The sequence below is a fragment of the Watersipora subatra genome, chromosome 10, assembly GCF_963576615.1.
Source record: "Watersipora subatra chromosome 10, tzWatSuba1.1, whole genome shotgun sequence".
NCBI classification, from domain to species: domain Eukaryota; kingdom Metazoa; phylum Bryozoa; class Gymnolaemata; order Cheilostomatida; family Watersiporidae; genus Watersipora; species Watersipora subatra.
The window spans coordinates 37,285,214-37,305,852 of NC_088717.1; the positions used below are offsets into that span (position 1 = coordinate 37,285,214).

Consider the following 20,639-nt stretch of genomic DNA (forward strand, 5'->3'; position numbering starts at 1 on the left):
AGAAAGCTAAATTCATGAATAATCTACAATGTTGGAGGGAAAACCCGTAAAGCCCTATCTTTGAGCAAGTGCTGAAAGTTCTCCAGCAATCCAATCGCATGAGGTGCGAAAACCTCATGCGAAAGTAGTGAAGAATCTCAAAAATAATGGTCATTCGCCTGTATGTCGAGCTCAAAAAAGTGTTAAAGAAGGCCAATTGCTTTTTCATTACTGACAGCGGAAATTTTATTGACAGGTTATTATTGTCTAAATATTAGTTACGTATTTTTGTTCACAACATCGACGCTGTTAGCATCTGCAAGTAAGATTAACAACGTGAGATTTTGCTAATGCCATTGTCGGGACAGCTATATGCTTTCAAATAATATTTAATCAGTTTTAGAAGGAAGGATTGCAATTATAAGAGATGTTTTTATTATGGTGTATCCGGATGGCTTAGTTTAGTGGTATGAATTAGTACATTAAATTGAGGAGAGAAGGGATCATAGTTGTGAGCATAGCAAAATTGGGCTTGTAAAGTTCTAGTGTTTAATTGTACCTTTCTTTGATTATTATTATTAAGCGTTGATGAGCCAAAATAGAAACTGTCTGTGACCTGATCCAATCAAATCAATGATAGCGAGGCAATATCATATTGTGGATTGTTACACCTATCAGATGCAGCGTTTGCTACTGTCTAGCTGGCCTGTCGCAAACAGCAATGAGAAATACAATCAAACACTCTACTACATGATTCAGTGGATTTGCATAAGACTCAAATTAAACTACTTGCACAAATAAAATAATGGCTTGTAACAAACTGACTTTCTCTCGCAGAACTCTATATCCGTCATCGTAGTTTTGTTCTCTAACCAACTGCCACTGCTAGAAATTGATTATTTAATTTCTTGTACCGTTTACAATGTCCAAATACAACCTAACCTTATACATATACCAGCCTTCAATGCATCTCTGGATTCGTAAAGATGTAAAAAGTAATCAAATAATGCCATGCTAGAGTTTCATTTGAAATGCATGATGTGAGGTAATAGCTTTTATAAACAAAAACATTTAACACACTTACCTTAAAAATTACAATGCACTTCGCAAGGTTGGAATTCGGATTGCTTGTGTATAGTTTGGTTTGTAGCGCAATTAACTTTCATTCTACTAACCTTTACTGTACTGGGTTACGTAAATTTACTTATCACCGGTATGACTGCTAAGCCAGCGTCAGCCGCTGCACTAATAGGCATCATATTAAAAGGCAGTGATTGAGTGCTAACAGCAGCTTGCAGCTAGCATAGGATTAGTCTCCACCCGTAATTGCTGACGCAATATCCTATGAGAGTTCCCAGCTTTGGTTTTTATCAGTATTTTCATAATCACATAATCTACATACAGAAATCGAAATTCTTCTTGTTATCATGCTATTTCTGAAATGCAGTTGCCATGAAATTATTCTTGTGGGATTATTTTACTGTGCTACTTGAAGATGTAGCGTATTCCAACTGATGCTTAAAAGTCTCATAGGAATTTCTTGAATGCACATACTAAACAAAAACTGTTGAAGGTTGACTTGCAACAAAATTCACATTACAGTTATTTGATATGAAAAGATTCACCATGTCTTACTCTGTTGTCTTGTAGGTGCAAAATGTGTGGAAATGTGATTACAAGCCCTTAAAAGCTCAAAAACGAACAGTAATTGCAGCCATCACAAAACCGCCGTAGATTAGAATCTCTTTCCAAAACGGCTCAAATGGGACGTAGTTGTACAAGATGGCTTCTGTTTACACATTCACGCAACTTCATTCGTCGAAATATTTTCACAAATATATTTCACGCATTCAATAAAACCATGTCTATTGTTCTTGCGCGTCTATTTTATCGTCATTTTAATGCTGTCACGTTCAGCACTGATATCTTATAACTTACCGTGAAATTTCATTTAATTTTTTAACCTTAGCTCGAAGGAGTACATATCATTGTCTGATAAACATGACGAGCCTGTTGGTTACCTGTGATAATCGAAAAATGCTGCAGAAAGTGTTCAGGAAGTATGGGTCTAATGATCAGATTACGACTAAACTATTAGACCAAGCCGAAACAAAACTGTAAAGTAGCGAGCATCTATATTTGATACGGGGTCTTTGGTAAAACCCGAAGTGTTTGTCATAAACTAGTGCTACGAGAAGTTTTATATTGAGCCTTTTATTAGCTTTTCAATTTACATGAAAACATCACGTGACAAAACAATAACCACAATGTTTGAGTACGTCATCGAAATAAAGAGATTCCACACTACGGCGTTTTTGTGATGGCTGTGGTTAACTGTTCGTTTTTGAGCTTTTAAGAGCTTGTAATCACATTTTCACATATTATGCACCTACAACACAGCAGAGTAAGACATGGTGAACCTTTTGATACCAAATGACTGTAATGTAAATTTTGTTACAAGTAAACCTTTAACATAGAACTACTATTAACCTGAGACACTTATTATTTCTATGGTTTTAAGCTTTCAAAGTTTTAACAAAAAAAATGAAAAGCTTTGGAGTTGAACAATGAGAGAATAGATTATTATTATTGTAAATGATTCATCATTAATACGATTTTGTGGACATTTTTCTATTTCTTTTCATTGTTTGATAAGTTCTTAGTGTATCCTGGCAACCATTTGGTTTTTATGTACAAGGTACTAGTTTGCTGAAAGGTGTTCACATATGTCTGTTAGGTATACAAGATTATCAGAATTGTGATCTCTATGTGATAAATCTGTCAATAATAATAATAATATAGCATGAGTATATTTGGGATTACTGAAAGAGATAACAGGTTTTGACTCACTGTTGCCTCAAGCATTAAACTAACAACCGATTCTATATTCAACGTCATCTTCAAATGGGAATATACATGAGATTTTGTTTTTTAATTTTGGTTACAATTTTGTAATTTCTCAGCTAAGTAACTGCCCATCTAGACCAGAAAGAGCTTTTACATGCTGTATCTAATGCTGTGTAATAGCAATTCAAAGATGCACAGCATATGGGTTATATTGGTTTGAGCAAATGTAATCGTAAATCCATACCATTTTGTGAAAAAAGCTTCATGAAAGTTGTGAGGCATGGTATACCAAAGTCCTTTGATGCTGTTGTAGCGCGTTATGGAGTTCACACAATATAACCACATAATATAAAACTTCTCAAAAAGTCAAATCTTCAATCGATGAAATTGCTGATAATTTTGATGTAATAATCTATAAGCATGACCATTTAGTGAAGGAATCACATCTTTTATGCCAACCTTTCATGTCCATCTATATACAGTGAAACTCGAACTTCACGGGACCGAGAGAAAGTTATCAGAGCGCTCAAGTTATGAGAACACTGTCACAAGTGCACGTATTTATCAGTACATATACAAACTATGTATAAATCAAAAGTATGGATTGCTTGTTGCAAGTTAAGGGGCCTCTCATGTAATGTTTTAACAATTTTTATCAGAAAGTATAAATATTTTCCTAAATTACTTGAGATTTGTTTGTTTTGTTTTAGGTGGTGTGACTGCCAGGACGTTTTTAGATTAAAATAGGCAAAACTTGATCGCGGTTGAATCGCTAAGAAAAAAAGACATATTTTTCTTTTGAGCGCTTTAACAAAAACTAATTTTGGCGATTTTTATGTAAGTTTATCCGAAGATTACCTCGCTTCTCCTTGCTTTCGAAGGGATATCCCAAAGCGGATGTTTGGTAAAATTTGATTTTTTGCAAACCTTTAGAAAAGTCGTTAACGAAAATATTTTGCCGATAGTGGTAATAATGACGCCTAAGAACTACTAAAAGTTGATGTTTATCTCTTTGGATTGGAATAAAGTGATTTTCTAAAGCGATAACAACCGTCTCGGTAGCCGTTGGGCAAAAAGCTGTTCGCGTTAAGAAGTTAAGGTCGAGTTATCCAAAGCAATTTATCATTGCATAGGAACATACCAAACAAATCCGTTCGAGTTAACCATGTGTTCGAGCTATCCGAGGGCGAGTTATCCGAGTTTCACTGTATATAAATCTCAGTGTCCATCTGTCTAGTTATAGCGACAAAGTTTAAGGAATGAAAAATCCACTTTGTAGAGGATTTAGACTCGGGAACTCTAGTTCTGGAGGTGGCAAGCTTACCCATTAGACTATGCGTTTAACTAAGCATCACGATCAATAATGGTGAAGATATTCATTACAGCGGTTAAAATACACAAAATGACATTGCGTCACATGTAACGATTACCAGCTAGCCTCACTAGGTGAATGTCTGGCGTTGCGCGGGTAATCAATACAGTCTATAAACAGTTGCAGGTAATGCAGTGTAAAAGTAATATAGTAGGTAATGTAATGTTTATAAGCTGTTTTTTATTACCCGTGCAATGCAGGGCATTCAGCTGGTCATATAAAAAGATGAACACTAGCTGCATATTATCTCAAGCAAATTTATAAAATCAATTCCTTGCTGTGGCAGTTGGTTGTACAACAAAAGTAAGATGACACATGTAAAGTTTTACAAGAGAAAGTTGGTTTGGTAAAAGCCATTATTTATTTGTGCAAGTGGGTTAGGTTGCATTTTATAATAATCCATAGAGTTATGTAGTAGAGTGTTTGATGGAACCTTCTCATTGTTGTTTGTGACAGGTCAGCTAGACAGTAGCAAATGCTGCATTCGATTGGTCTAACAACTCAAAACAGTGTAAGGGATGTTGATGATGCGTCATCTTAGTTTTGAGTACATGTATAGGAAGATTGGTCTTATCAAGTTCTATTATATAATTGTATCTTTTCCTTACTATTATTAAATTAAAGTGTTGATAGGCATAACTTTACATGTAGGGCTTTGCCCAAGAAGAAGTTTTGTCAGTTTTGCGAAAGAATGTGGGCTCGTAGAAAGACAGCATTTTATTCTAATTAAATCTGTCGCAGTAAAGCATTCTGCCAAGTTTTTTTAAGTTATAAGATTAATGTTGTTTGCTGTAGTCCATGTTTAGTTTATGCGACCAATTACGTTTAAGGCTTCGATTGTAGTTTGGTTTTAAACAATCGCAGAGAATTTATGCCTGATAGTATGTAGGATTGATGTAGTATTCAACTTTTAAGAAAGTGTACTAAATATTAGTAAATGCCTGGATCCAGCTCCTGAAGTATGAGTTGGAAGTATATGATGGTTGTTTTAGCAAAGTGGAACTTACTCCAAACAGCATCCGTATTATCAGAAAAGATGCAGAATTGACTTGGAATCTGTCATTACTCGAGTATAAATTGTCCACAGACCAACCTCCATTGGTAAAGATCTTTCTGAATTCCTCCTTTTAATAAATTGTAACTCATACAAATGTTTGTGTTTGATCCAGTCAACCAGGTATGAAACCAAGCCTGTTTTGAATCATTGGATTCAAAAGTATTAGTTAAAAAAGCATCCTGTTTTTGTGACCTTGATGGTAAGATAGCTAATCTTTAGGCTCAATTCGGTTGCATCAGCTACTAGAAGAACTGGCATACACTAGCCTTGCTTTTGCAAGGTGTATTTAATTGGTTAAATTTATTATATGTTTCCAGAAACTTCTAAATGGTGACCAAGTTCTATCAGTGCTTGTCAGGGTGGAAGAACAGTGCGAGAGACCTTTTCCTGTCATTTCTCTAACTGCGTACCAGACGAGGCTTGTGGATTTGCTGAAGGAAGGCAAAGAGGTTGTTTGCAACTTCTGTCAAACAACTCTATTAGATAGCAGGTGCTAACAGAATTAACTCTCTTTATTTAGGTGTCAGCTGTTATACACCCCACTATATGTCGTAGAAACACTGCGCTCTATATCATAGGAACACCACGCTATGTCTTAGAAACATCACACTATATATCCTAGAAATACCGCACTCTATGTCATAGAAACACTGCACTCTATGTCATAGAAACACCACACTTTATGTCATAGAAACACTGCACTCCATGTCATAGAGACACGCTAAGGTTAAGTGTTGAGTAAATGCTGATATTAACGCGTATATTCAAATGATGTCAATTTCTCAGGCCTTTGAACATGAAATCGCAAGTTGTAAAAGTGGGTGTATAAGGTGGTTTTTAATGACAATTACAGGTTTCTACCTCATTTACTTTCTATGATATGAGCAAATTGCATACAATCGCCAGCTCCTTTTATAAGCTTCACCTGATATTCAGTCTCTTCACAGAAAAAGGAATTTTAAACACTATGTCAAACCCTTTATTTAAATTGACTTACTGTTACCCTTGTGATTCGTCTATGGCATAATTTCGAAAATCATTTAATTTCTGTTCGAAATGAAATTATCGGTAATAGAAAAATAAATAAAAAAGGTAATAATTTTCACATATTTGAAATTTTTAACTATTTAAAATTGTTGGAAACAAATTAATATTTGCAAAATAGTTAACATTTGACGATTTCTATTAAAAAGATGATATTCCAAAATAATTCTACAGATATTCAAATACATGTATTCAACTTAACACTGCTCTTCTGTAACTGCTCAGCATTGAAAGCTTCTCCTTTTGATATTGATAGCAAATATGAGAGGGTGATGCCGCTTCCTTCCTCAGGATGGATGGAGATGGCCGACAGTTGGTACTGCCACCAACCCAATTGTACCACATCAGATCATTCACAAACTCTGTCCCCTAAACACGGTAAACAGGCAGTCTTACACAGGAGCTCCAAAGCAGCCCACCGTTAAAGGTTGACTTGCAATAAAATTCACATTACAGTTATTTGGTATCAAAAGATTCACCATGTCTTACTCTGTTGTGTTGTAGGTGCCAAATATGTGGAATTGTGATTACAAGCTCTTAAAAGCTAAAAAACGAAAAGCTGCCGTAAATTGGAATCTCTTTATTTCGATGACGTAGCCATGAAATTTGGTTATTGTCTTGTCACGCGATGTTCTCACGTGAATTGAAAGGCCAATAAAAAACTCAATATAAAACTTATCGTAGCACCGGTTTATGACAAACACTTCGGGTTTTACTGAAGACCCCATATCAAATATAGATGCTCGCTACTTTAGTTTTGTTTCGGCCTGGTCTAATCGGCAAGTCGTAATCTGATGATGTGACCCAATACTTAGCAAATAATTTCTGCAGCACTTTTTGATTATCTCAAGTGACCAACAGGCTCGTCATGATTATCAGACAATGATATGTACTCCTTTAAGCTAAGGCTGAAAAATTAAACGAATTTTTACGGTAAGTTATAAGGTATCACTGCTAAAAGTGACAGCATTACGATGACGATAAAACAGACGCGTAAGAACAATAGACATGGTTTTATTGAATGCGTGAAGTATATTTGTGAAAATATTTCGACGATTAAGGTTGCATGAAAGTGTAAACAAAAACCATCTCTCACAACTATGTCACATTTGAGCCGTTTTGGAAAGAGAATCCAAACTACGGCAGTCTCGTGTAGCTGCTATTTTCTGTTCGTTTTTGAGCTTTTAAGAGCTTGTAACCACATTTCCACATATTTTGCACCTACAACACAACAGAGTAAGACATGGTGAATCTTTCCATATCAAATAACTGAAATGTGAATTTTGTTGCAAGTCAACCTTTAACAATCTCCATCGTGATGCAGGTTTCACTTAGGTCAGATAGTATTGGTTTTACAATGTAGCCTGTTCACTAGTTGCCACAATGGTTAGTGGTTGGATGGACACAATTATGGGCTTTATTTGAATTGCAATATCCATAAGATCCTGCAGTTGCTTAATTACATTATAACAATCTGCCACAGGCTATTCGAAGAGTAATATATCCCCTGTGTACAGTATATGTAATAACTAGCTGCGATACCCGGCATTGCCCGGGTAATATAAAAGTATGTGGACAGAAAATTGATTTGTATTTAACATATAACAACATTGGCCATTCAACTATCAAACTACATACTGTATCATGAGAAAAGCGTTTTGTCATATAAACAATGAGAAGTAGTGAGATTTTTTGCTCTTGGCCTGCGGGCTATTAGCCAGTTTAATAATGTGAGCGAACAGCTTCTCGTGACGTTATGCTATGACCCGCAGCGTATGCAAAGCAGTTAGGTATTTGCTCTCATATAATGACTTATATTGGCTAGCTAGCAATCTGATTCCTGTAGTCTAGTGGGTAGGGTGTCAGGCTGGTAAATGGCAGGGTCTGAGATCGAATCTTCTTCAGTACGGAAATTTTATTCCAAAATTTTAAGATCTATAGCCGGACAATTAATCCTACAAACATATTCATGGACAAACTTTGAGAAATATATATATAGATAAACGAGGGTACATTTTAGTCACTTATATGAAGCTGTAACAAACAGCCTCATGGCGTATAGTGCCTCACCTGCACAGTTCTGAAAGGCCACAGTAGTGCAGGAGGGTTATACTGCCTTTTATTGCTCTCTCTACTAGCAAACGGAGATGTGAGGAGATGTGATCTCATTTAAGGCATTTTGGGTTGTCACTGATTTCTCACTTTGCAGCCCCTGCGCTGATGCCCTCTCTTAAATGCATTGCCTCTGCATTTCTTCTTACTCAGAGAAAGTTTCAGCAACATAGCAATGCATAAACCAACCAATTTTGATTTTATGTTCTGGGAGAGCTCTAAATTATTCTTCAGCATTGTTGGATATAATAACTAAAGGTTACGATGGCTTGAGTAGATTAGCTTTCCTGCGCATTTTCTCTCTCCAAGGTTATTATATACATGTATATACATATATACATCTTACATCTATAAATCGTGTTTGTCATTTGTCTTCCGTATGTTCAGTTATACGGATAAAGTTTTAGGAAAAAAAATTCACTTTGTACTGGACTTCAACTCGGACTCTCCAGTTCTGCAGACAGATGTACTATCCATTACACTACACATCCAACTGGTCATACTATGGAATAATTGTGCGCACCATTCTTATTATACCTGCCCATTCTTAATGCTGATTGGTTGAAATAGCACATCTCAGCTAGCACTCGTGAAGATCATGATTACGTGAGAGATCATGACGCAATCATTTTTCCTAATGCTGCCTTCAGAGGGACGAAAACGACTCTTATTATAGCAAAGACTTGCTGAATGCCCCGGATAGTAAAAAAAATCTTTATACAGAAATTTGTTTTTATTTAACATATAACAACAGTTACCATTCTAACTTTCAAACTTCATATCATAAGAAGAGTGTTTTGTGCAGTTCAAATAAATTGAGAGAAAAAATAAAACAAAGCTTTCAAACTTGTTTAAACAAATGTAACTTTTGAATTTCATATCATGAAAAAAGTGGTTTTGTTGAAATAAAGTATGAGAAAAATAAAACAACTGTAAAGGTGTTTAAATGTAAACGTGAAATAATTAGTAAGTAATGGCTAAATAAAGTCTGTTTTGCTATGATTACAATGAAAAATTATTTGGTATACAATTATATGATCTTAATTTGTTTCAGTGTTGGCATCGTAAGATGAAAATATCGTATAGACATGTGGAGTGGTATAGAAACCCATAGTAATTATCTAATACAAACAACCCCTGGTAAAAATCATCAAAATTTATATAAGTACTGTGCATGTTAAAAATTAGTAACAAAATAATATGTTAATCTTAGTAACTATAGTTACCTACAGTAATTTTAGTGCGTTTAGAGGTTATGATCTGCAAGAAAATATAACATTACAATGCACTACATGCAGTACGTACCGCGGGGAGTACTTACCTTCGAGACAGATGTATAATATAAACGTTGAATTTAACTTAAATGAATTTAGCTTACTAAACACATACTTACAGCTAAGTTTTAGTATGTACTTTACTAAACTTCAACTTTGTCATAAGCTATAATTTTATCACTTATCTATTTTCGAATTCGTCTTCACTATAACTTATAACGAATAACGCTGAACTGAGATAGCAAGCATCGTATATCTCTTTCAGGCATTGTGGGAGGGATTTCAGCTAATAGCATATCGGCATTTTTGTTATTTCGTCATAATCAGTACACCGACTGCCAAATTTTGAGAGAAGTCTTTGTTGATATCGTATGGCGGGAAAAAAGTCAAGCAATAATTTGTCCTCGTTTGGAGAGGACGGAAAAACATCGTGTTCCATATAGTAAAGCAAAAAAATCTTATAACAGGACATCGTAACCCGAGGGTGCACTGTATTAATTAATAATTTAAGTGTGCAATCACGAAAAGGGTATACAGCATATAATAAGAGCAATGGGAATAGAAAGAACGTCTTAGTCTTGTGGTTAGGTGTTTGTGTTTACAAACTTGTGGTGGAGATCTGCATGAGTTCAAATCCAGTGCGAAGATATTTTTCATTTCTAGGTTTTAATCGCTATAGCTGGACAGGTGAATGACAAACTTTGAGATTTATATATACAGTCAAACATGGATAACTCGAACTTCAAGGGACCGAACAAAAGTGTTCGAATTATCAGAGCGTTCAAGTTATCAGAGCACTGTCACAAGTCCATATATTTACTTATCTATTAGTAGATACATGTACATATACAAACTATAATATAAATCAAAAGCACAAATGGCTTGTTTCAAATTAAATGCTTCTAATGTAAAGTTTAAAACGTTTTCATGAAAAAGTATAGAGATTTTTCTATCACTTGAGATTGGTTTGTTGTTTGAGGTGATGTTATTGCCAGGACGTTTTTTAGATTGACATTGGCAAAACTTGATCGTTGTTGAAATGCTCAAAAGAAAAGACATTTTTTTCTTTTGGGGTTTTACCCACGATCAATTTTGCCGTTTTTTCTTGAAGTTTATGCAGATTACCTTACTTTACCTGGGATTCGTTAAAAGCAACACTCCGAGGCAGTTCAATTAGAAGTTTTACGAGGTTTTACGGTACATTCTATATCACTCACGCTTTTTTAATAGATACTTATTGAATGTACACACGTATTCTGTGTTTAAGTCAAACGATGAATAGTTTTTTTGTAGCTCAGACAACGTATTCGTTTAATTACAAGAATTTTTAAGACGATTTAAACATTCAACATTCCGACGTTGATTCAACACGGAATCAACGTTGGAAAACTATTCATCACGGGCTAGCTGGGTTACGCCACGCACTCAAGGATTTTCGCCACGCACATACAAAACAAAAACAACATGCGATTTTTGTTTTGTATGTGCGTGGCGAAAATCCTTGCACGCGTGACCTGGCTAGCCCGTGCTATTCATCGTATCGCAGTATAAATCAAATTTCACCAAACTTTTAGAAAAGTCGTTGACAAAAATATTTTGCCGATGGTGGTAATAACGACGCTTATGAATTACGAAAAGATGAAGTTTACCTCTATGGCTTTGAATAAAGTGATTTTCTAAAGCGATAACAACCGTTTCGGTAGCCGTTGGGCAAAAAAACAGTTTGAATTAACAGTGTTGAGTTCGAGTTATCTATAGCAATTTATCATTACGTGGGAACGGACCAAAGGAAATGTTCGAATTAACCATGTGTTCGAGCTATCCGTGGACGAGTTATCCATGTTTGACTGTATATAGATTTAGACTAGCTTAAATTAGTCAAATTCATTGGGTAAAGAAACTTGACGAATTAAACATACATTTTCTGCTAAAACTTTATTACCTGTGCAACGCCGGGCATTCATCAGCTAGTACATTTTATGTATATGTGCATATGTATATATGTACTCACAAACATACATACACATACTGTATATATATGTTTATTAAAAACTACAGGTTAAAATCATTACTACTATTAGTTTCATGCAATTGCAATGCAATCTTCAGGTAGAATGACTAAAATGTGTAAGCTATAAAATTATTTTATAAAGCTGATGGCTTAGTACTATTATCTGATATAATTATAGTATATTTATATATATATGTAGAAAAAGAAAGCTGGCTAAACATTCTAAATGTACGGTATTCTCATGTGTGCTAATATTTTCTTGCTAGTTAATTAGCAATGTTGCGTTCTATTACTCGTCTGTGATCAAACCTGACTTTGGTGTGGTACTATGTGACCTCAAAGGAGATGAGACATACTCAAGGGATTGCATCTGACAAAAATCCTTATGGTAATAAGAGCTATGTCCGTTCATCTGTCTGAAGTCACAATAAGATCATTACAAAAAATCGGGCTGGCACAGGGTTTGAGCCTGAATACTTCATATCATAGAGCAATACCCTGACCACTACCCCACTCCGCCGCCTTGCTGCTGCATGATTTAAGTTTGCAAATACTGATTACTTATGACAATCTCTCACGGTGCACAGAACTGCCAAGCATACTAGTCTGTATGATGTTTGGTAGGAGACTTACTAGTGGGAGTGTTCTCATGTCTCACTCTCTTCTCACACGTCTGCAACACAAGGCTTGACTCTTCGACCCTGAGGTGCCAACATTGCAATTCAACAGTAGGAGAACTTGTTCTACCATTCACAGGTAATTTCTTGATACCAATGTTAGTCATCCTAGGAGAAATATCTATTGCAGCAATACATATCCATTCTCTAAAATTAGTGTGAATCATGTTACTGTGGCTTGCATGACCATTTACCTGTAAATGTTCGAAGATTTACAGGTTTTTCAATTTGAGTTTCTTGGAGGAGATTTTCTACTAAATTAAATAACCTCCATTTTCCTCATCATATGGTAGTGATGAGGAAAATGGACAAGATGAGAAGTTGGTTACTTCATTCTAGCTCTCTATCTAGACAATTGAACAGACTTGACTAGAAGTGCTCTGACATATGCCTTAACATTACAAATGGACTTCGTAAAACTTAAATGCAGGTGTAATCTTTCACAGTACAAGTTCCAATACATCAGATAGGCGGAATTCTTTCTGCAAGCGGATATTGAATTACACAACATACCTCTGTAGGATGTGTGTGTAACTAGGTTCTAATAATAAAGTTATGTGCTGCATGCAAATAATAGCAGGTGATCCCATATGTAGCAGTGCATATTAAGATAGTAGCAGGTGATCCCATGTGTAGCAGTGCATATTCAGATAAGGGCAGACGATCCCATGCGTAGCAGTGCATATACAGATAAGGGCAGACAATCCCATGCGTAACAGTGCATATTCATATAGTGCTGTGTACTCACTAGTATTAATATTTACTTGTTGAGATGGACTGGAGAGAGAAGTAGAGTTACATAATGACAAGATCAGCTACCAACAGAGTCAGCAGTCAGAAAAAGATCATCTTCCTCTCATCAGGTCTATATTTATTATTATTGTTTCTGTTACTCTTCTTTTCTTTTTTTGATAGCTACTTTACTTTTTCTATAATCGCTAAAAGTATGTTTTCTCAGTTTTTATAGTTAGAATGTGTCTACTATCCTAACCTTGTTTATCAACTTATCTTACTACTAACCTATTGTGACAGTCACATTAGTTACTCTCAACTACATGCAGTTGTTCATATGTACTGGATCTACATGTATGTTAGCAAACAGTCATATCACATAATTTCTCAATGTGAACACGAAGCTCTGTCAACTTTTTGTAAGATTGAGCATGGATGAGATGGATGATAACATTCATGCTAATGGAGGCTTAGGATGCTTCATGCTAATTAAAATTGTTTTACTTGTATTCGAATACGAGAAGCGTATTTAGTGAATGACAGTAAATGGAGTTTTCTACAGGACCAATTGAACAACTTAATTATGTTTCATGTTCTGGCTAGCGTGGAGAAGTCATTATCTTCCACTATCATAGAACAGTGCCAGACGATGATGACTTATAAATTCCTCCTTGAACACAAGTCGTGTAAGAAAGCATCCGTCTCATTGCTGGTAAGTTCAGCTTATTTTTGGCTGTAATTGCTGTTCAGTAGTTTTTATTACCATTTTTGATGGATATGGCTTATACTCAGGGGTATGGCTTATACTCAGGGGTATGGCTTATACTCAGGGATACTCAGGTAGCTTATACTTATGGGTGTGGCTTATCCTGATAGATATGGGTTATCCTGATAGTTGTTGCCTATGTTGATAAGTGTAGCTCTTACTGATGGGTGTGGCTTATAGAGATAGGTGTGGTTTATCCCGATAGGTGAGGCTTATTCTAATTGTTGTTGCCTATGTTGATAAGTGTGGCTTTTACTGATGGGTGTGGCTTATAGAAATAGGTGTGGTTTATTCCGATAGATGAGGCTTATTCTAATTGTTGTTGCCTATGTTAATAAGTGTGGCTTTTACTGATGGGTGTGGCTTATAGAGATAGGTGTGGTTTATCTCGATAGGTGAGGCTTATTCTAATTGTTGTTGCCTATGTTGATGAGTGTGGCTTTTACTGATGGGTGTGGCTTATAGAAATAGGTGTGGTTTATTCCGATAGGTGTGGCTTATCTAGATAGTTGTTGCCTATGTTAATATGTGTGGTTTATACTGTTAGGTATGGCATATAAATGCGTTGCAATAGATCTTTTACTAAGGAAAGTGAGCTGATGTTTCTGCGAGATTTTAAATCCCTTGGGCCAGCCATTTAATAAACTAATGCGGAGAATTTCAATTTTGGAGTTGCCAGCTTGCTATAGGAAGGCAACTTCTTAATGTAATATCACAATGCGCTATACTTAATGAAAATTGAAACTGTTCAAGTCTGAATTAACATACAATTTACATAACAGTTCTGTCTCACAATATCTCTCTCTCATATGTGAATGCATGCACGACTGGTGCTCATCTTGCCAGCTCTGGCAGCAATTATTCAAGTAAATTAATGTGACTGTTTTGTATTTACTTTCACACTTTATTTATATCCTTTGCAAAACTTAGTTTTGCAAATAACAAATTTCCAAAAGTAAAAATATATATTTGGGATAGTCTATAAGTTCATGCTTTGCACCTGGTCCACTTCTACAGTTTTTGTTCATTGTACAATAACTTCCACTTTAATATGTTAGTATTTTTTTTTGATTGGGAAAAGTTAGATTGGATTCTCTCCAGCCATTATAACACATCCGCATTTCTTTCTAAATTCTATTCATTAGAGATTTCACTGACTTAAGGGTAGATATTCTTGAAAAGTTTGTTGTCAGTTCATCTGCCTTTGAATGATTGGGAAGAAGCGTTTGCCTCAATTTGACTCTCAGCCATATTCCTTGGCAGCCATTGCTAGTTGATAATGCTGGCCTATTGCTAGTTTAGCCATTCCTACCAAACATTTTCTGGTGTGGCTATTTTTCATGAAAAATGTTTAAATCATAGAAAGGGTATGATGCTAATACACACAAATAACAGTGAAGGTGCTTCTAGTTGTGGTTGGTGGGCAGTGTTACAGCTGGTAGGTGAGTTACAGCTGATGGACGAGATTACTGTTGTGGGTGGACAGTGGGCGGACGGGCTGCTAGTGGGCGAGGTTGCTGTTGGTGATCGGTGGTCACTGCTAGTAGGTGGGTTACTGCTTGTTGGTGGGGCTCCTGCTTTATCAGATGGATGGTTACTGCTTCATGAGTTGTGTTGATGCCATTAGTATGACTATAGCCAAATGTGTGAAGTTACTGCTGGTTTATGATGCTGCCAACTCATGAGTGATACCTCCCCCCTCCGTGAGCCCTCACAGTGTAGCTGCTATCACTCAGTGTGATTATTGCTTATTGGATATGGCTACAGGTGGTATGATTATTACCAGTTTGTAAGCATTATCTCTGAAATGTTTCGTTGGTGATGAAATTTTATTATACACGTGATAAAACTTCATATTGTAGTCAGAACTGTATATTGTTACTGTATATTCTATGCGCACTCTGTTTCAGATCTGGGTGCTTGAGCTAGACACGAGGTTGCTGTTCGCATCTGAGGGATATATAGATTGCTTTGATGCCATCAAGGTCTTGTTTATATCTGCTACTGAAGCTGGCCCTCAGTAAGTACACGAGGTAGTGTGTGGCCCTCAGTAAGTACACGAGGTAGTGTGTGGCCCTCAGTAAGTACACGAGGTAGTGTGTGGCCCTCAGTAAGTACACGAGGTTGTGCTACTGAAGCTGGCCCTCAGTAAGTACACGAGGTAGTGCTACTGAAGCTGGCCCTCAGTAAGTACACAAAGTAGTGTGTGGAAAGTGCGTGAGACACTCAACATTATTAAATAACGCACTGAGAAAGCACTGAAATGAAGGTAAGTTTTAAACACAAGTCTCGACTTGTCTGTCTCAAAGGTAAATTGCAATGTAAGGTAAAGTAAGTCTGCAAGGTAAATTACTAAATCTGCACATGGTGAGTGGAAAGTGTGTGAGACACTCAACATTATTAAATAACGCACTGAGAAAGCACTGAAATGAAGGTAAATTTTAAACACAAGTCTCGACTTGTCTGTCTCAAAGGTAAATTGCAATGTAAGGTAAAGTAAGTCTGCAAGGTAAATTACTAAATCTGCACATAGTACATTGTAATGTTACATTTTATTGCAGATCAAAACCACTAAATACACTAAAGTTACTGTAGATAACTATAATTACTAACATTAACATGCTATTTTGTTTTTACTTTTTAATATGTACAGTATGTATATAAAACTTTGATGATTTTTACCAAGTGGTGTTTGTATTAAATATTTACTATGGGTTTCTATACCCTCTATACGAAATTTTTGCCTTGCAATCCCAACTCTGGAATGGATTAAAATCGTATCCCGAGGGTGCACTGTATGACATACACAGCTGTTGATAGAGTGACATAGTCGTAAGTATATTTTGCACTGTCTTTTAAAAGCTGCAATACGTTTTAACTTCGCAATAATTAGTCAGTCTTCTTTAGAATGGTGGCTGATTGGATGGCAGACAACAAGGTCAATACAATCGTGATGACACAATCGGCCTGTGAGCAGACTGAACGGATTTTGCTAGAGTCCCAAGGGTGCCTATCCAACCTTCCCTCAAAAGTTAACAATATGAAGGTTAGACCTTTTGTCACAATCGCATATCTGCTTATTGCGGTAATTATCATGATTACCCCCTCCTTCCCTGGTGTCCTCGCTATATTTTTAATCTTCATCTACCAACTCTCATCACTTTTGTTTCGAGCGTTGAAAAGCTTTTTTTTATACCATAAAATAGTTTAGAGATTTGTTTTGAAGTTTAGTTCTTGCTAGGTCACAAGGTCACAGATTTTCATCTATAGTGTCTTCATTAGTAGCTAATTCAAAGTTTATTTTTATCTTTTTTCAAATTTAAGAAAAGTTTTATTTGTTCAATCAGGCATAGTTATAGGCAGTGCACTGGATAATTATACCACACTAATTATTTGTTTCAACTGCCGAGTTGTGAGAGTTGACCGTTCTAAAGGTCATTAGTACTTATATACTTATAAACATGACAAATTTTGCCATTTAATATGGTTGTCAAGATTTTGTTTTTCAACTAGGCTTCGGTTGTTTTGAATTGAATAACCTTTGCTTTAGGCCTACTTCAACTTACTTGTTATGTATTTCTTCTATAGGACATATTATTTTGTTTTACTAAAACTGGCTCTTGCTTATTTGAATATCGCTGTCTATGCAATTTTTGGGCTGGCATAGTTAATTGGCATACTATTCATTATTTCAATCAATAAGTAGCCAGCTGATGCAATGAATGCATTACTAGTTCAGTGACCCAGCGCATTTCTCCATAACATAGCTAAAATTACTTTGATTTTTGGCTTTGCAAAAAGATGAAAAAAAATTTTTTGGTGATGTTTTGTATTTAACTAAAAAGTTGGTTAAAGGCCTTGTTATTGGCAAATGCATTCATTTTTATGTTGATGATTAAAAACTATAGATTTTTTGGGTTGAGTCTTGTGTCTTTGTTGAATAATGCATAAAGTGGCTCAGATTTTTGACAAACTCAAGCAATTGAAAAATATTTCACAAGAATAACGATAGGCAGTTAGTCTTGTTATTTATTGTTGGAATAAACTGAACAGCAGCTTGTTTCACTGCTGCTATAGCCTCAGGTCTACTTGTTGATATTAGTATCAGTGATACTGAAGTTAAATGTGAGAAACTAACTCTAAATATTTCTGTATGGAAATTCATGTGAAGCACCCAGATTTCTTTCCTAAATGAGCTTCACACGGCTCAATAGTTTGGTATGCATTATTCGCGTGCAACTAATTTATGGTTCCGCCATATCTGTTGTTATCATTTCTATTGAGAACTTAAATTTGTTCAATTTTATGTAAACTGAATTTTCCCATGAGTCTTCGCTCATATTATATCAGGCTGTTTATAAAGAACACAAAAAGAAGTAAGAATTATTGCTTCAATAGGTATTTTAAAGGTCAAAAAGCTTTTGCAAACATGCAATGAACAGAAATGGTTTGTTGTTGAAACACCTGAAAACATATATGATTTGACTCAACAAGACTCCTGTTCGTAAACTTAGCTTAGAAATATGCGATTTGCTTTCTATGATAATATAAGCTAATGAGAAACTCTCGCTGGGCCTCACTCTCATTATAGCAAAACTAATATGTAATTATTAGGGTGCTGCCGGACTTATCAATCCATGTTAATTAGGTCTAGTCTCTTGCTATCAGTTAGAATAGGGATATGACTGGTGAGAGCAGGCTTGTGGTAGCAATCAGCTCAGTCAAATCTCAACATAGGAAGTTTATGCGTTTGAGATTTCATTTGTATGTCACAACTTTTGCATGTTGGAGTGAATGTTCTGACAAGGAGACACCGTATGTTGTTTTTTAAGCCCAAAGACCTAATTATAAATACTTCAAGCAATTACTTATAATATTAAAATGGATTGTGTTAAATTATGTTAAAAGTAAAGGTAAAACTAAATTATTAATGTACTAATAGTGAATAAGATGTATGTATGTAAGTAAAGGGAGGTGTGGGTTCAGAGGTAGTAGGGGTGATAGAGATATGTAGCTAACCTGTAGAATAACCTACTGTAGCTTAGAGTGGTTGAAGTCTCACAAACTTAGTTGACGATGTTTGCTTATTATTGTATTTTTTTAATCTTTTAGTTTTGTTTACCAACGTTTTTACATCTCTGAGGTGACATTTTATTGGTTACGAATTACATAAGATAGATTTGCTCAAATTTTACATTCTATGTTGCAACATTTGTTTGTTGACTTGATAATAAGTAGAGGCTGGGCTGTATGTTGAGATGATTGTAAGTAGAGGTTTGACTATATGTTGAGGTGATTGTTAGTAGATTTTTGACTTTATGTTGAGGTGATTGTAAGTAAAGGTGTGACTATATGCTGAGATGATTGTAAGTAAAGGTTTGACTGTATGTTGAAGCGATTGTAAGTAAAGGTTTGACTGTATGTTGAAGCGATTGTAAGTAAAGGTTTGACTGTATGTTGAGGTAATAATAAGCAAAGGTTTTGTTGTATTTTGAGGGGATTGTAAGTAGAGGTTTGACTGTAAATTGAGGTTATTCTAAGTATAGGTTTGACTGTATGTTGAAGTGATTGTAAGTTGAGATTCGACTGAGGTCTCACTAAGTTTTCTTTAGTGACCACCAGATTATAAAACACATTAGCTTCAGCAACTCGAATATGTTTTTTTAGATAAAAATGTCATATAGACTGCGGATAAAGTCAATATGCCCTTCGATTCAGTTATTACCGAATTGTTTGAACCAAGTTTAGTGGGATTATAGGTTTGCACTTGCTGATTGTTGTCAGGCCTTTCTCATTGGTTATTAGGTTTTTAGTATCTCCATCTTGTTTTGCTTGCAGGTTGGATTTCTAAGGCAGGAGCATTTGGAAGGGAGCTGAATAAGGACATGATATTATCTGTTGTTTCATTAGGACTCCACCATAACCTGGCATATTATCCTACAACTCTATTCCGTTGAGTGCCATCAGTTTACAGGTGCTTTTCGAGGCAACATTTTGTCATATAGTTTCTATTTTGTCAATATGCTCTGTAAACTTCTTTTGTACATGGATGTCTGTAAAATACACTTGACTTTTTATTATATGGAGTTGTCAGCTTGTGCAATGTAGAGTGAGTCTTTCCATCATATGACTCAATCATGCAGAGCTGAAGTTAACCACTGATTGGTTTAGTTATTAGGTTTCTTTGCTGATTGATTGTTTTGTGCGCCACTCCTACACACACAGTACATAATTACCACGCTTACTCTAAAGTCTCAACGCATGCAATCACAGCGTGTAGCGTACTCATGCGCGTGCAATGCACACATACGTCTTATTGCACATGACATCTGTACACACGGCACATTGCTTACACAGATATGCTACACATACATAAAACCACACTTGCATGCAATCAAGCTACACACATCTTTTAAATCCTTCAAAGTCAAGATAAATTTTGAGGGTTGTCTTCTTGATATATCAGGATCATTGACCTAATACAACATGGAAAACTTCTACATTTCTTGCAAAAAAGGCCACAATTGTAGCAATCGCTTCTATTCTATATAAGGTCAGAGACTTGTGTTTTTTGATTTAAACTTACAATCTGGATGCTGGAGAAATAAATGAATGAATTTACAAAGATTTAATGGCCTCTAAAACTATCATAATCTATTAAATTATTTACTACCTGCAACACTGCTCCTGTACATGTAGTTTAATTTGATTATGGCCTTGGTAAGCTTTAATTACTCAGTTTTAATGGTATCAGTGCTGGAAGTATAT

General features: G+C 35.6%; 1 protein-coding gene across 1 annotated transcript; it reads left to right on the forward strand.

Moving 5' to 3' along the window:
• Positions 1-96: 96 nt before the first annotated feature.
• LOC137406430 (E3 ubiquitin-protein ligase E3D-like) lies at positions 97-19,951 on the forward strand. The gene is made up of 10 exons (XM_068093013.1): positions 97-235; positions 5,191-5,299; positions 5,573-5,745; positions 6,556-6,677; positions 12,321-12,452; positions 13,146-13,236; positions 13,709-13,817; positions 15,782-15,891; positions 16,779-16,917; positions 19,710-19,951. The coding sequence occupies exons 1-10, from the start codon at positions 147-149 to the stop codon at positions 19,746-19,748; spliced, it is 1,113 nt and encodes a 370-aa protein (XP_067949114.1). The 5' UTR covers positions 97-146; the 3' UTR covers positions 19,749-19,951.
• The last annotated feature ends 688 nt before the right edge of the window (positions 19,952-20,639 follow it).